Source organism: Talpa occidentalis, unplaced genomic scaffold (genome assembly GCF_014898055.3).
Source record: "Talpa occidentalis isolate TD23 unplaced genomic scaffold, MPIMG_talOcc4v2.1 talOcc4.4, whole genome shotgun sequence".
NCBI lineage: Eukaryota > Metazoa > Chordata > Mammalia > Eulipotyphla > Talpidae > Talpa > Talpa occidentalis.
In genome coordinates, this window is record NW_023604295.1 from 30081941 (window position 1) to 30096158 (window position 14218).

General features: G+C 35.3%; 1 protein-coding gene across 9 annotated transcripts in view; it reads right to left on the minus strand.

Annotated features, from left to right (window-relative positions):
• Window positions 1–322: 322 nt before the first annotated feature.
• Window positions 323–14218, minus strand: part of DCUN1D1 (defective in cullin neddylation 1 domain containing 1) — a 35171-nt gene continuing 21275 nt past the window's right edge. For 8 of the 9 annotated variants that reach the window (XM_037525174.2, XM_037525172.2, XM_054700402.1 and 5 more), the window contains 4 exons: window positions 13215–13345; window positions 3213–3295; window positions 2892–2988; window positions 323–1306 (listed from right to left, as the gene is read on the minus strand). In XM_037525174.2, the coding sequence (XP_037381071.1) occupies window positions 1227–1306; window positions 2892–2988; window positions 3213–3295; window positions 13215–13345 (391 nt within the window). In that variant the 3' untranslated portion in view covers window positions 323–1226. Of the gene's footprint in view, window positions 1307–2891; window positions 2989–3212; window positions 3296–6593; window positions 6676–13214; window positions 13346–14218 lie in introns of those variants that run through there. The other variant, XM_054700403.1, reaches the window with a different exon arrangement.

Below are 14218 nucleotides of genomic sequence, written 5' to 3' on the forward strand. Positions count from 1 at the left end.
AAAAACAGTAAAGAGACTAAATAACTTAGGAAACTAGAACTCAGATTGGTATTTTGCATCAAGTGCATGCTTGCTTGAAAATCTGAAGTATTTTGGCAACCACAGTGATTAGCAGTTAAAGCAATTTCAACAAAATAATAAGTCATCAAAAATGGACTACTTGTCTGAAAGAGCAGTACCTATAAGAATTGAACTTCATGGCTCATCACGACCATTTTCAAAATTTAATTCCTACTATCATCTTATAAATTAAGAGAATTTCATTTGTGTTCCATAGAGTGCTAACAAAAAAAAAACCAAAACAAAAATAAACCCTCATGCCTAAATTTAGAATATTGTATTGTGTAGCAATCTAAAACATTCAAAACAAATTAAATAGTTTAACTTATGTGACAGGCATATAAGCATTTCAAAATCATAATGAAATCCAATTATGTACTGCATAATGTAGACAAGAGTGGAATCTAACATTATGCAGTTATTTTCTAAATAAAAGTTCCCTGTAGGACAACTATATATGAACAAAGTAAGGTAAGTGCAGACTAGTTCTGTGGAACCTTTTGAAATCACGGGTCTGAAACACCATAAATTTTTCAGGTAGGCACACCAAGTCTTCCTAAAAATTTTTCACGTTGGTTATTTTGACATTTTTTCATTGGATACTCTACTCACATCAACAATACATGTGATTTGCCAGAAAAAAAAAATCCCCCCAAACCAAAACACCATTCCATATCCAGTACACTTAAATATATCACTCTCATTGGAAGTGCTATCAGCATAGTCTTTGCAACTAGCCCAAAGCATATAGTTTAGAAGTTTTTATAATTGTTTGTGATGTTCATGTTTAATTCTTATGCCAAACTGTTTTCTGATGAAGACAGCATTGTGCTTTATGCAAGAATGAAAAACCTCAAAATAATCACCATAAAGCTTCTAAGACTTATGGGAGAATAAACTAGGATGATCCACAGATATAAGATGAAATCCACAATGTTGGAATTATAAATGTTTAGAGCGGCCCAGACTAGAAGACAAGCCCAAACCACCATTAGAAGGATGAAATATGATATGGTCCAAGATGTATCCTTAAAGTTTTATCTCAACCCTCAGTCTGAATTTTGAGGATTGATCTTCAGTTCAGTCCAGCCAGCAGAAATTGACTGTGCAATTTTCCGTTGTATTTATTGTACAGACTATGTACATACTAGAAGGTTCCTTTAGTGCTACACTGTTGTACTTTTTGTCCCAGCAATTTGAGGGCGTGCAAATTCCACAAAGTCATCAATAAGAACAGGCCATGCTCCTGAAAAAAAAAAAAAAAATGAGAGAAAGAAAGAAAAATGAGTCTAACATTTTGATAGAATCCTTCATTTTTTAAACATCCCTTCCCCATAATAAAGTATATCATCATAAACATGCCCACAAACATGACTTTCAAAATTCTAGCTCTTTAGCGTTTCTACCTAATATATTCTTTCTATTCTTTCTGCTGTATTACCCTAATTCTTCATCTTTCCTTGAATGACAGAGAAAACTACTGTGGTAATCAATCAATAATAGCATGGTTTTCTGAAAACCACTGAAGTGAGGCCATAGAAGTAATCTGGTCAAAACCAGTAATCCTGGACCTCCCTGGTGGGGCAGGCAGTTGAGCGCAGCGCTGTGAAGCTGTCCGCAGCCTCTGCAGTGCTGATTCAATCCCCGCCAGCCTTGGAGCAACCCACGTGGTGAGCAGACCTCTCCTGTCTCGCCCGCTGCTCCCCTCAGCAGTGTATTTCGTCATTCTGCCTTTTCCATTCCCTGCTCTGTCTCTGGTGAATCTTCTCACCCTCCCATGCATCTGGCCTATACCCTAATTCTTGTATAAATAAAATAATCTTTAAAAAACAAACAAACAAAAACCTAGTAATCCTAAAAATGGTCATGACAGGATGGCATACTGCCAAATGCTAAAAGCTTAATAGGTGGGACAGGAAACAAGTTCAGGCATTCTGTGGCAGGCAACCTTACAAAGGAAATTAACAAGTATCAAATGCTATCCTACTTTATAATAAACTACTAAAGATTTAAAATTGCACATATGCATGCTTCTTTACACATTCACATGCCAACTTCCCAGAAAGTTCTTCAGTTTTATGTAAGGTCTAACAGAAAGCACAATTATCAGTCATATGTAGGATTAGATACTTCCCACTCTTCAATGAAGACAATAAATGACAATGAAAACAAGAAGAAAATATCATCCCTGGTTAAATGGTTCCAGGACACTTTGAAGGCAGCCAAGTCGACTAGAGATTATTCAAAGAATACCTCTATTCAATAATCTCAAAAACTCATCCCACTAAGTCACAAAGGGAACTACCTGTGAAGAAATCAATGTAAATCACTGCCACTATGGAAAAAAAAAAATCACATATTCCTGTAGTTGATGGTGGCATCATCTTTATAAATACATGAAGAAAAGTCAGAAAAGCATTCAGAGAATCTTTATTCAAAGCCAATAACACTATGATAGGCAGTTGAAATAAATCTAACATTAGACAAAATCACTATATTTAAAGAGCTTGCTATAAGGTTCATAGACAAGACAAACAGACAATACAAATGCATACAAATATGAAAAAAAAATGTACACTAAGAGGATAAGTTCCTAATAACTGAAAATCTAAAACATGGATGAAAGTGACTCATGCCTCTGTGAAAGACACAAATACTGAGTTGGTGAAGAAAAAATACAGACTGGTAAAGAGGATGAAGGAATTTCATACATTCAGAAGAGCACAGAAGACAGAAATCTAACATCAAGAAAAACAGAAGTATATAAGAAGTTTGAGTATGTGATTAAAAATCAGGTGAAAAGAAAATCTGGTAAGACAAAACTTCATTACCTTCTTCATCATAATTAGACATGTCATCTGCAATCATTGTACTGAAGTCTAAAAGAAGATTCCAAGTATCTTTTGGTATTGATCGTTTATGATGCTCCTATTGTTTTAAAAGTAAACAGAAAAACCCAAATCACTAACCCATTTAAAACAACAGTCCAGATGCTACTAAATATAATCAAGAACAAACTGTGTGATGAACTTCTGGTAATCAAATTTCTCATTTTATGTTCATTACATGTTTTGAAATTAACCATGACTTAAAAGTTAATTTATCTCTGAACAAAGCAAAATTTTAGAACACAGAATTTCAGATAAACTTACCAACAAAAATTTATTCCATAAGTCTAAGAATTTAAATCTTCCATTAAGCACTAAATTCCAGTAGGCAATGGCCATTTCTAGATCTGTAATATTAAAAAAAAATTATGTATTTCAAATGCCATGAATATTTGTCCCTGTAAAAAAAAAAAAAAAAAAAAAAGGTAAGACTAAAGAAAGCCTTTTAAAAATTAAAAGGTCTTGAATATTTATATGTTAAAAATTTCCCAGTGAGGTTAAGTCCAAGACTGTATACTGCCTCTGTCACCAATCCCCTCAAGGCAGGAAGGTGACTGTTTAACGAATAGTCAGTCCTTCAAGGCCAAGAGAGATACCACTTACCTCACAGGGGGTTTCTGAAGTTTAAAACTAGGTAAGTATAGAAGCATGCTTGCCTAGCTCACAAGTATTCAAATGTTAATTGTACACCAGTGTTTCTCGAACTCAGCACTTTCGACATTTTGCATCAGATAATTTTTTAAAGAGTTATTTATTTAATCATACAAGAACGGGGATACAGTCCAGAGATGTGGGGGGTGAGAGGATTCGCCAGAGAAAGTGGAGAACAGGCAGATCAACTGAAATACACTGCCTAGGGGAGCAGCAGGTGAGTCAGGAAAAGTCTGCTGCACCATGTGGGTATTTCTTTGGCCAGGGATCGAACTAGTGCTGCAGTGGCTGCTGATTGCTTCATAGGTTGTGTCTTAACCCCTGCGCCACCAGGGAGGCTCTGCATCAGATAATTTTTTATTGTGGAAGGCTATCTTATGCACTATAGCATCAGCAGCATCCTTGGTCTCTACTCACTACGTGCTGGTAACAGTTTCACCTTAAAATCCCTAGAGGCAACAAACCAAAACAGTAGCAAAGTTGGGGGGGAGGGGCAAAACTGCTCCCAGCATCCTTGGTCTCTACTCACTAGATGCTGGTAACAGTTTCACCGTAAAATCCCTAGAGGCAACAAACCAAAACAGTAGCAAAGTTGGGGGGGGGAGGGGCAAAACTGCTCCCAGTGACCCATACACACCTCACAGGCTGTGATAAAAAGGACTGCTACCCACAGTCCTAACCAATATGGCATTCCAAGTTGTTGACTGATCAATCCAGACTTCAAGGAAACCATTAAGAATATTGATTTTTAAATTAATAATACATTAAGAATCGTTTTAAAAAACATTCGAAGATGATGATACAATTGGCTGTTTAATTGGTTTTGGAGCAGAAAACATTATAGAAGCAATCTTGTGACAGGACAAAGAACTACCTTTCTCACATATGACAGAAAGAACCATGATCTCTTACGAGGAACCAAAGTAGTTAAGAAAGTAAAATAATCTCCAAACCACTCTTGATAATCTGAGAAATCATGAGACTAGGAACAATTCCAAAAAGGTACACGTCCTACCTCAAAGAAAAATATATAATAGGCCCAAAAGCAAAACAAAAAACAGCCATTTTCACTGGACCGAATCTCATCAAGGAAAGGGACTACATATCCCTAAATATATAGAGTGAAAAACTCCCAATGTTTCCACATGCAAATGTTCTCACTTACCTTTGAAATCATCATTATGTCTTCCTTTAAACTCAATGGAAAGTTACCTCTTTTTTCCTCCTATCCAAGAATAAACCCATAACACTACCATAATGGACCCAATACCATTCTACCGCCTCAAAGAATCTTATTTATTTATTAGTTTTCCTTTTACCCAGTATCTTGAACTTTGCCCTCCCTGTGTTCTGGTTTATACTCCTCTATAAAGAAACACATTCAGGTCACCACTTATTTTTAAAAAAATCTTTCCTGGCTCTCTGATTCCCTTACAACTACACTCTTTCTCCTTCCCTTAACAATATTAATAGCACATGGAGTCTTATACTGTTGTATATAATTTGTTCCTGAAAATTAAATCCAGATCCCCATGTTTTAAGAGAACTAGAAATATGACAATCTCTTTTTAATTTTTGCAGTCTTTAAGGTTCTCTAGCCAGTATTCCTTGCAGGTTCTTTAATTGTATTCTTTTCTTTACTAACTAAACATAACTAATTTATGTTCACTAACTGCTATTATTAGTATGAAAAATAAGATTTGCTGTTATTAGGGTGAATAGTGATTTCCTTCTTCACTTCAAATACATGTATGAAAACTAAACTTGTTATTGTGAGCATTTTTTTCCTTTTCAACTAGTTCTTTACAAACTAAGGACAAGAAACAATGAAATACTCAAATAACTGTAAACCATGAGGTACCTATAAAAGTCTGTCTGTTGGCTGATGCATTAAAGTAAGAATTTGACAAGAGTGGGAGGATACAGGTATGACGTTTGGAAGTTCGGGTTGTACAGGAGAACTTTTTGTAATCTACATTCATTGCTCCATTTCCTCACCTCCCACACACTCTTTAATTCTATAAACTAGTGTCTACCCTCACCATTCACCACACTGAAAGTAATCTCTGGAGGTCATTAGACACTTCTAAATATATGCCCTTAATTTACTTGGCCCCTGCCAGGCTTGACAGAATTGAACACACCTCCTGGACGAGATTGTCACTTCTTTCAGCTTTTATAATAGCACTCTAATAGTCCTCTCCAGCTATCTCATTCTCTTTTACGGACTCCTCTCTTCCTCCATGCATCCATTAAATATCGGTATTCTATAACAGTGTATGTCACCAATAACCACCTATTCTACATCCCTAGGTACTTTTTTCAAACCTTTATCTTTTTCACATTATACACCATCTCTACCAACTCCTAAGTCTAAAGCCTCTATCTCTAAATTCTAGGTTCATATATCTAATTGTGTAAGGACATCTTCCTCTGGGTATCCACAAACAAATTCAAAAAGGCTCAAACTGAACTCATTATTTCATCTCTATAACTCTAGTATTCTTTCTCTCTCTCAATGAATGTCATCATCCTGCTGTGTTTCTCAGGGAAACACAATTTCTCATTGTGAGGAACCGTTCTATGCACTGCAGGACATTTAGCACCATTCTAATGCCAGTAAAAACCCTGTCATTTTGGCAACCAAAACACACCTCCCCACCTCCATATCTCCCAAAACCACCTTAGTGTTAAGAATCACTAAGGAAACTCCATTTTTCCTCATTAAACATTTCCAATGGAGGCTCTCTCGTTTTGGCGTCTAAGTACCTTTTTAAATCATCTCTTTTTTCCATCACCCACCCATTGGCAGGGCATATACATGAGTCTTCTTCATGTCCACTTCAAATCACTGTTCAAATCTCTAGTTCTTCCTCCACTCATTTTAAGGACCACACTGCTTTCAGAAAGCCATTTCAGGCATGTAAATTTAGTGTCACTTACATGTTAAAATTCTTCAATGATTAAAAACAACAATGAGATACCACTACACACCTTTTGAAATGGCCAAAATCCAAAACACTGACAACAGCAAATGCTGACGAGGATGTGAAGCAACAGGAACTCTCATTCATTGCTGGTGGAAATGCAAAATGGTACAGCCACTTGGAAGACAATTTGGCAGTTTCTTACAAAACTAAACATACTCTTACCATAAGATCCAGCAACCATTCTCCTTGGCATTTACTCAAATGAACTGAAAACTTATGTCTACACAAAAACCTGAACATGATGTTTACAGCAGCTTTATACACACACACGCACACACACACACACACACACACACAGAGTGGTATACCCAGATAGTGGATTATTCAGTGCTAAAATAAAATAAGCTAGTGTATTTCAGTCAATCTGCATGTCCTGTTCCCCTCTGTCTCTGGTGAATCCTCTCACCCCTTGCACCTCTGGCCTGTACTCCTGTACTTGTATGCATAAATAAATAAATCTTAAAAAAAAAAATAAGTTATGAAGTCAGGAAAAAGGATGGATGCACATACAAATGCACATTAATATTACTAAGAAAGAAACTAATCTGCAAAGGCTATAAACTGTATGATTCCAATTATATGACTCTAGAAAAGGCAAAGTATGGAAACAATAAAAAGATCACTGGTTGCCAGGGGTTAAGAGGGAGGGAAAGAATGAAGAAACAGGATTTTCAGGGTAGTAACAACTTCTCTGTGTGATGCTTAATAGCGGATATATGTTATTATCTATTTGCCCAAACAAAGTGAACTCTCATGTAAGCTATAGACTTTAGGTGATTATAAGATATCAAGTAGGTATAACTAACAAATGTACCACTCAAGTGGGGGATTTTGATAATGGAGAAATTATACATGTGTGGGGGTAGAGGATATATGAAAAATTCTGCTTAACTATGCTACAAACTTTAAAAAATTAGGCTATTAAAAAAAATTTACACTAGAGTAATTTCTTATTGCTTTTGGACAAAATCTACACTTCTAGTCAAACGAACTAACTTGCAGTTCCTCAAAGGTACTATGTTTCTCACCTCTGAGCAATTGAACTTCCTAATCTCTTCACATTAAAGATGCTTATTCTTTTTCTTTTGGCCTTGAAGGCTCAAAGTTATCTTTGTGAAAACTTTGCAAACTCATACAGACTTAAGATGCTCATGACTCCTATGCTCTGAGTAAAAAAATTAATAAATACCTTCAAATAAAAAATAATTACTCAAAAAGATTGATGTTGTAATTAAAAGGTGGCTAAAACACACAAAATTAACTTGTACAGGAATAAAATGACAATTTTAGGAAAAAGTGCCCTCTAGTTATGTCTAGATGACAGAACAACCTAGTCAGAGAAAGGTGGTTTAGCAGTTTAGTAGCCTCTTACATCCCAACTCCACCACTAGTTAAGTGACATTGGGTAACTGAGTTGACCTCTCTCTGATTCAGTTTAAAATAATCCTAACAATACCTACTCTCAACAGGCTGTTACAAGGATTAAATGAGTGAATATGCACAAAATATTTAGGACAATACCTGGTTGGTATTACACAAGTGCTTACTATTACTGCTATTTATTTTTTATTATTTAAAAATTATTACAGATGCTGAAGCAGCAGTGGAAAGAGAAAAAATTAAATAAAGTAACAGGAATTAATGACAGCAGTCAGAATAAATGGAAGGGAAATACAGAGAGAAGCAAATCCTAATAATAGCATTTCCTAAAATTGAGAAACTTGCAGAATGAATCCTTAAACCTTTATAGTAAAATTGAAATGCAAATGTCATTCTTTGAAATGAATCAACATGCACAATGTGGGATTTCATAAAAGATGATCAATTGTGTGCTGTATGAACACAGAAATGAACTGAAACTGGATCCATTCTCCCTCAGGAAAACAAGATGTTGCCAATTCACTAGGGAGGACAGAAAGGTGATTAAAAATTCTATTCACAATGTCTTGATATTTTTAGAGATATTACAATTAGCACAATATAATAAAAATACAGAATGTGGAATCAGGAGATCTGAGGTTGAATCCCAGTTCTACCAACTCAAGTTATGTAACCTTAATAAGTTAGCCTCTCTGATCACTAAGTTTTTGCATCTTCATAATGGAGACAATGTTTTTCACTTAGCTCAAAGAGTTGTTATGAGAATCAAGTGGGATTAAATAGATGAAAATACTCTTTTAAAACATATAAAGGGTCTCCCTGGTGGTGCAAGGGATTAAGTCTCAGCACTATGAAGCTATCCACAGCCACTGCAGCACAAGTTCAATCCTAGGCACAGTAGACCTCTCCTGCCTCTCCCGCTGCTCCCCTCAGCAGTGTATTTTAGTCAATCTGCCAATTCTTCCCACTCTGTCTCTGGTGAATCCTCTTGAGGCAGAGGGCAAGTGGAAAGCTCTTCAGGAAAAACCTCAGGAGAGTTAAGGAAGGCTCCAGAGATAAGGGCAACAAATTCCAAAAAAGGACTAGGGGCAACAGGACATGTCTGGATAAAGATGATAAAGAAAAAAGATAAGGGCTGGGACACAGAGACTCAGTCCTGGGCACAGAGACTTTTAGGCAGTGAGTGAGACCACCGAGAACTACCCAATCACAAAGAGACTGGTGGAGCTTTAGAATAATTAGGGAAAGAAAGTGCATATTCCCTGAGACAGGGCTCCACTTCCACTTCCTAACCCCTCCCTGACCTGGTTCCACTGGCCTGGGAGTCCCACTTTATTTCTGCTCCTTTTTGCCTCAATAAACTTTTTCTTTCTCTAAACAAATCTGCTTCTTCTCGCTTGTTGAGTGTCAGCAAAGTTCCTGCTGCAACTTCGTGAGACGCCAACCCATGGTGGTCTAGTGGCCGGGACTCAGAGCTGCCCCTGCAGCCTGGGGTCCATTCCTGGCTCGGAGACCAGGCCTGAAAACCTGCAAATTCAGTATCACTCTCACCCCCCTGCACCTATGACCTACATCCCACCTCTTCTTGTATGCATAAATTTAAAAAAAAAAAACCACTATAAAATTATTTCTTAAATGTTAAATAAACATTTAACATTTAAATAATGGTAAAATCTTTTTTTTTAATTTTTTTAAGGATTTATTTATTTATGTATACAAGCACTGGGTACAGTCAGAAGTGCAGGAGGGTGAGAGAATTCACCAGAGCCAGAGTGGGGAACAGGCAGACTGACGAAATACACTACTGAGGGGAGCAGTGGGCGCAGCAGGAGAGGTCTGTCGCGCCATGTGGGACCCTCGCTAGCGGCCAGGGATCGAACCGGCGCTGCAGAGGCTGTGGGCAGCTTCGCAGCCCAGGGCTCAACCGCTGCACCACCAGGGGAGGCCCGAATGGTAAAATCTTTTAAACTGAATACACAGGTATGAGTTTCTAACTGAATCACAGGTCACATGATAATAACCTACAGATGTCAATCTAATAAAAATTCAGGGTTGCTAGAGAACAAATTAATTTGACCAAATTAACAGAATAAACAGACCCATGGTGTTCTACTTTAAACAGTCTCCTTCTGGAGTATTATGTTCAGCTGTAAGAGCTCTATTTTGACAGTAATTGAAAAACTGCTAATGTGTCTGGGGAGATAGTAAGAAGAGTAACAAAGGTCTCTTCTAATAAAGAATCATTAAAATAACTGAAATGCTGACTGGGAAATAAGGAAGAAATAAAGTGACAGTAATTTTAAATGGTTAGATTTCCTATGTGCTAGACAGAAGACAAAGAGCAACAGTATCAGTTATAAAGACAAAGATGTTAGCTTACTGAGGAAGAAATTCAAGAACAAGTAAGCTATTCTGTGATTGAAATAGGCTAATAAGTAAGAGTATTCTGTAATTACAATAGAACACTTCCTAAAACAACTTGTGTCCAGTCCCTAGATGTTCGAAAGCAGAAGCTACATAAGCATCAGGTATAAATGCTACTCTGGATTGGCTATATTTAACAGAGAATTTATGAAATCCCTCTCAAATTTAATATTCAGGAAACTATCAGAAACAGGAGGAGATTGAAATAGATGATGATAAAGGAAGCACTCCATCCAGATCTCACAAGAAATTAAGGTTATAAAGAATGAGGAAATGTGGGAAACACTAGGTCTCATTATAACTAGAACAACTATTTATAAATAAACCACAGTGCTGTCACTGTCACTCTTTCCCAATTTGAGTCTTATCCCCTTCCCCTATGAGGTTCTAACTCCTTTCTGCCAAATATTGTAATTTAAGAGCCCTGTGAATCCTTAGGAGGGTCAACAAGAAAACTGTTTTCTTTTTAACTTTCAACTAATCAAGCCATTATATTTTCTGGTACCCAACACCAATGCAAAACAAAAAGAAAAACCATGATTTACCTCTTACTACATTTTTCTTTCTTTCAATTAAGACTTTAGCTTTAGGTTTATAGAAAAATTGAGCAGAAAAGTACAGGAAGTTTCTATGTACCTTCCTCCTACCCACAATTTGCACTATTTTTACAATTGTGCTTTTAGTGTGATGTATTTATTAAAACTGATAAGCCAATATAGATAAATTACTACCAACTAAAGTCCACATTTTAAGCTACATGTGGTATATCCTATGCTTTTTTAACTTACTAAATTATGGTTAAATACACAGAATTTACCATCTTAATTCTTTTTAAGTGTACAGTTCAGTAGTTAGGTACACTCACACTGTTGTGCAACCAATTTCCAGAACTCTTCATCTTACAAAACAAACTACATCCATTAAGCAATATTACATTTTTCCTAAGTCCAGTATTAACGAGATAATAGAACAAACAGTTTTTAAACTAATTCTTCTGCATTATCTTTTTCTGCTTTTTCTGTAATCTAAAATTCCAATTTACCATGTTAATACATCAAATGTCAACAAAAATTTAATTTTGCATTATCTTCACCACATATTGAAAAACTTATATTCAACATCAAAGCTACATATTTACCCAAAAATGTTGTTCACTTTGTGCTCCAGTAAGGGGTACACATATAACTAAAAAGCAGGTTCGGTACCTTTAAAACCACATTTGATGATCACAACATTTTTGTGTAATCTTATGAAAATATTGTGCTACATTTCTAAACAAACACAACAAAAGTAATCATTTTAGTACATACATGTAAATTCAAAGACTTTAATCACTTTTTATTTGTGGGAAGAGGAAACTAGAAAAAAATAGCCCAATTAGATGATGGCCATAGATAGAGAACATACAGCAATGAGCCCAGTTTAATTTGGCCTACAAAATAAGGAATTTCACTGTAAGAATAAAATCTAATCTAACTTGAAGAATCTAAATTGAAAAAGAGATTCATTATTTAGAATTCTGCCTTACACATGCTTTGTAAATTCAGTCATGTTTAGTCACTCTTTAGGCCAATTTTCCAATACAAATGTACATTCAGTCCTTCCTCTCCAGCTTTCAATCACTTCCTCTACTTAATCCCTATTCATATAATCCTTTTCTCAATGCTTTTTTCCCCTCCAATCTGAAATACAAAGGATTAGTATAGGAGGTCCTTTTATCATTGGGTAATTTTTTTAACTTTTCTGTGCCTTGGTTGCCTCACCTGCAAAATAAGGATATAAAATGGCCAGTACTATATTACTATGTATCTGACACATGGCTGGAGGTGAATTACTGCATGAAAAACTCCAAGTTGTTAAACACTAAATGAGGCAGTGTATGTAAGTACTTAGCACATTGACAGGCACCTGAAAGTTCACATTAACTGGAAGTTACTGCCTTCATCAAATTCCTCATGACATCCCCATTAGCCACAAATTCCAATTTAAGCTTTCCTGTATTGTTAAACCAAGAAGACTGTGATTATTAAGCTTTCTTGTGTCTTACCAATTTAATCTCCAAACAAGCATCTGCAGTAAATCAAATCAAAATTTTCTCCCACAAAGAAGCCAAACTTATTTCTAAAATCTGGAACTTTCATTCATGACTATCCTCTCATTGGACACCTTTTACTTTCTCTTATACAGTCAAACATCAAATCTTTTAGTTCACATCCCATCTTGCCAAGAAACATTTTCCAACATTACTGTTTTTACTCATTTCTTCTTTTATCTAAAACCCTCCACATACAAGTTCACTTATATTATTTGCTGTCCATCTTTCTGAGTGAACTGTGAATTACACTGTAGCTTTTACTTCCATATTTCCTAGCTCCCCAAAGTTAATGCATGGATATTAAATGCAGCATTAGTTAATGGATTTATACTGTTAACAGTGGTTATTTCTGAATAAGATTATAATAGTCATTCTTCTTTAGTCTTTCTTTATAGCTTCCAATAAGCAAAAAACAGATTTATCTGGCTAAATAAATAAGTGTACATACGTATCAATGGAATTTTAACTAGTTACTTTCTATATTGCACTCCCAAAAATGAAAAATAATCAGTGGTTCACATATGGTATTCAGGTACCTTATTACTGAATATGCATGTTATTTTCTCAGTAACTACAAGTTCATTGCCTCTCATTGTTTTTCAGTAATTGGTATTTTCATGATGACTTTAGGCTCAGAACATAATTTTCCATTACCAAACAAAAATGACACTGTCAATGTATTTGAATATATTTGAAACACCAAATATAATTTTTAAAAATTCTTACCTAATCCTTTTTGTCCTGGATTCTTTGCAAAATTAAAAGTAAACTGGTAAAAATCCTTAAATCGTCCTGGTTCTTTCAATTCTTGTTCCATCTTGGGTATCTGGGCCTTTAGTTTTTCTATGCTGTCACATCTACATTGTAAAATTAAGTTTATAAAAGATAAACCTTTTCACTATAAATTAAGGACTTAACTTATTCCTATGATAGCTTATATTTATTTCATAGAACTTCTTTTTTAAAAATTAGTTGAATTTTCATCTTTTTATATTACAGAAACAAAATGGGATTAGCTGGAGGAATAGAAGGTCTAGAGTGATCAATATTAGAAATAATTACTATTTTTAAGAGAAATGGGCTATTATTTTTAACTATATAATCCACTGGACTATCAATACACTGGAATTATAGAAGTCAATTGCAGTATTAGAGGAGAATGTATAGTAATCAGCGTAACAATCACTAGTTTAAGCAGCAGATACTTCTTACATGGTAACAAATCACATGTCAACTTCCACCAAAATAAATGAAAGCAGTCTTTTACTTGGATGAGGGAGCATTCCTCTTGAAAATCTGAACTTCTTTTATATAAAATATAGTAACAAATACATCGCCTGGATTCCCTACCATCTCCAACTGAACCGATCTCAAATCAGTATTAAGCCTTTTCTGTATCTGATGTGCATTCAACTTCCAAAGAACTGAAAGAGTGTTAAATACCAAGTCCTGCTTTCCATAATAATATACCTTAAGAGAGAAATATTCTATTTCTTAAAGCTTCCATAAACCAATTATTCCACTTTTTCCCATATCATTTTTAACTGTTATTTTCCTTCAATTTTTTTTATAAACCCTTACAGATCAATAGTCTGTAAATTAAAATTTTGATCTAGACGTTCATTACATTTTACATGAATTCAGTTTCAAATTAAAAGGCACAGTTCTACTGAAACTGCGCTAGCAAGTTCAGGATAGGGCTAACTTTGGTTGTATAACATAGTATGAAG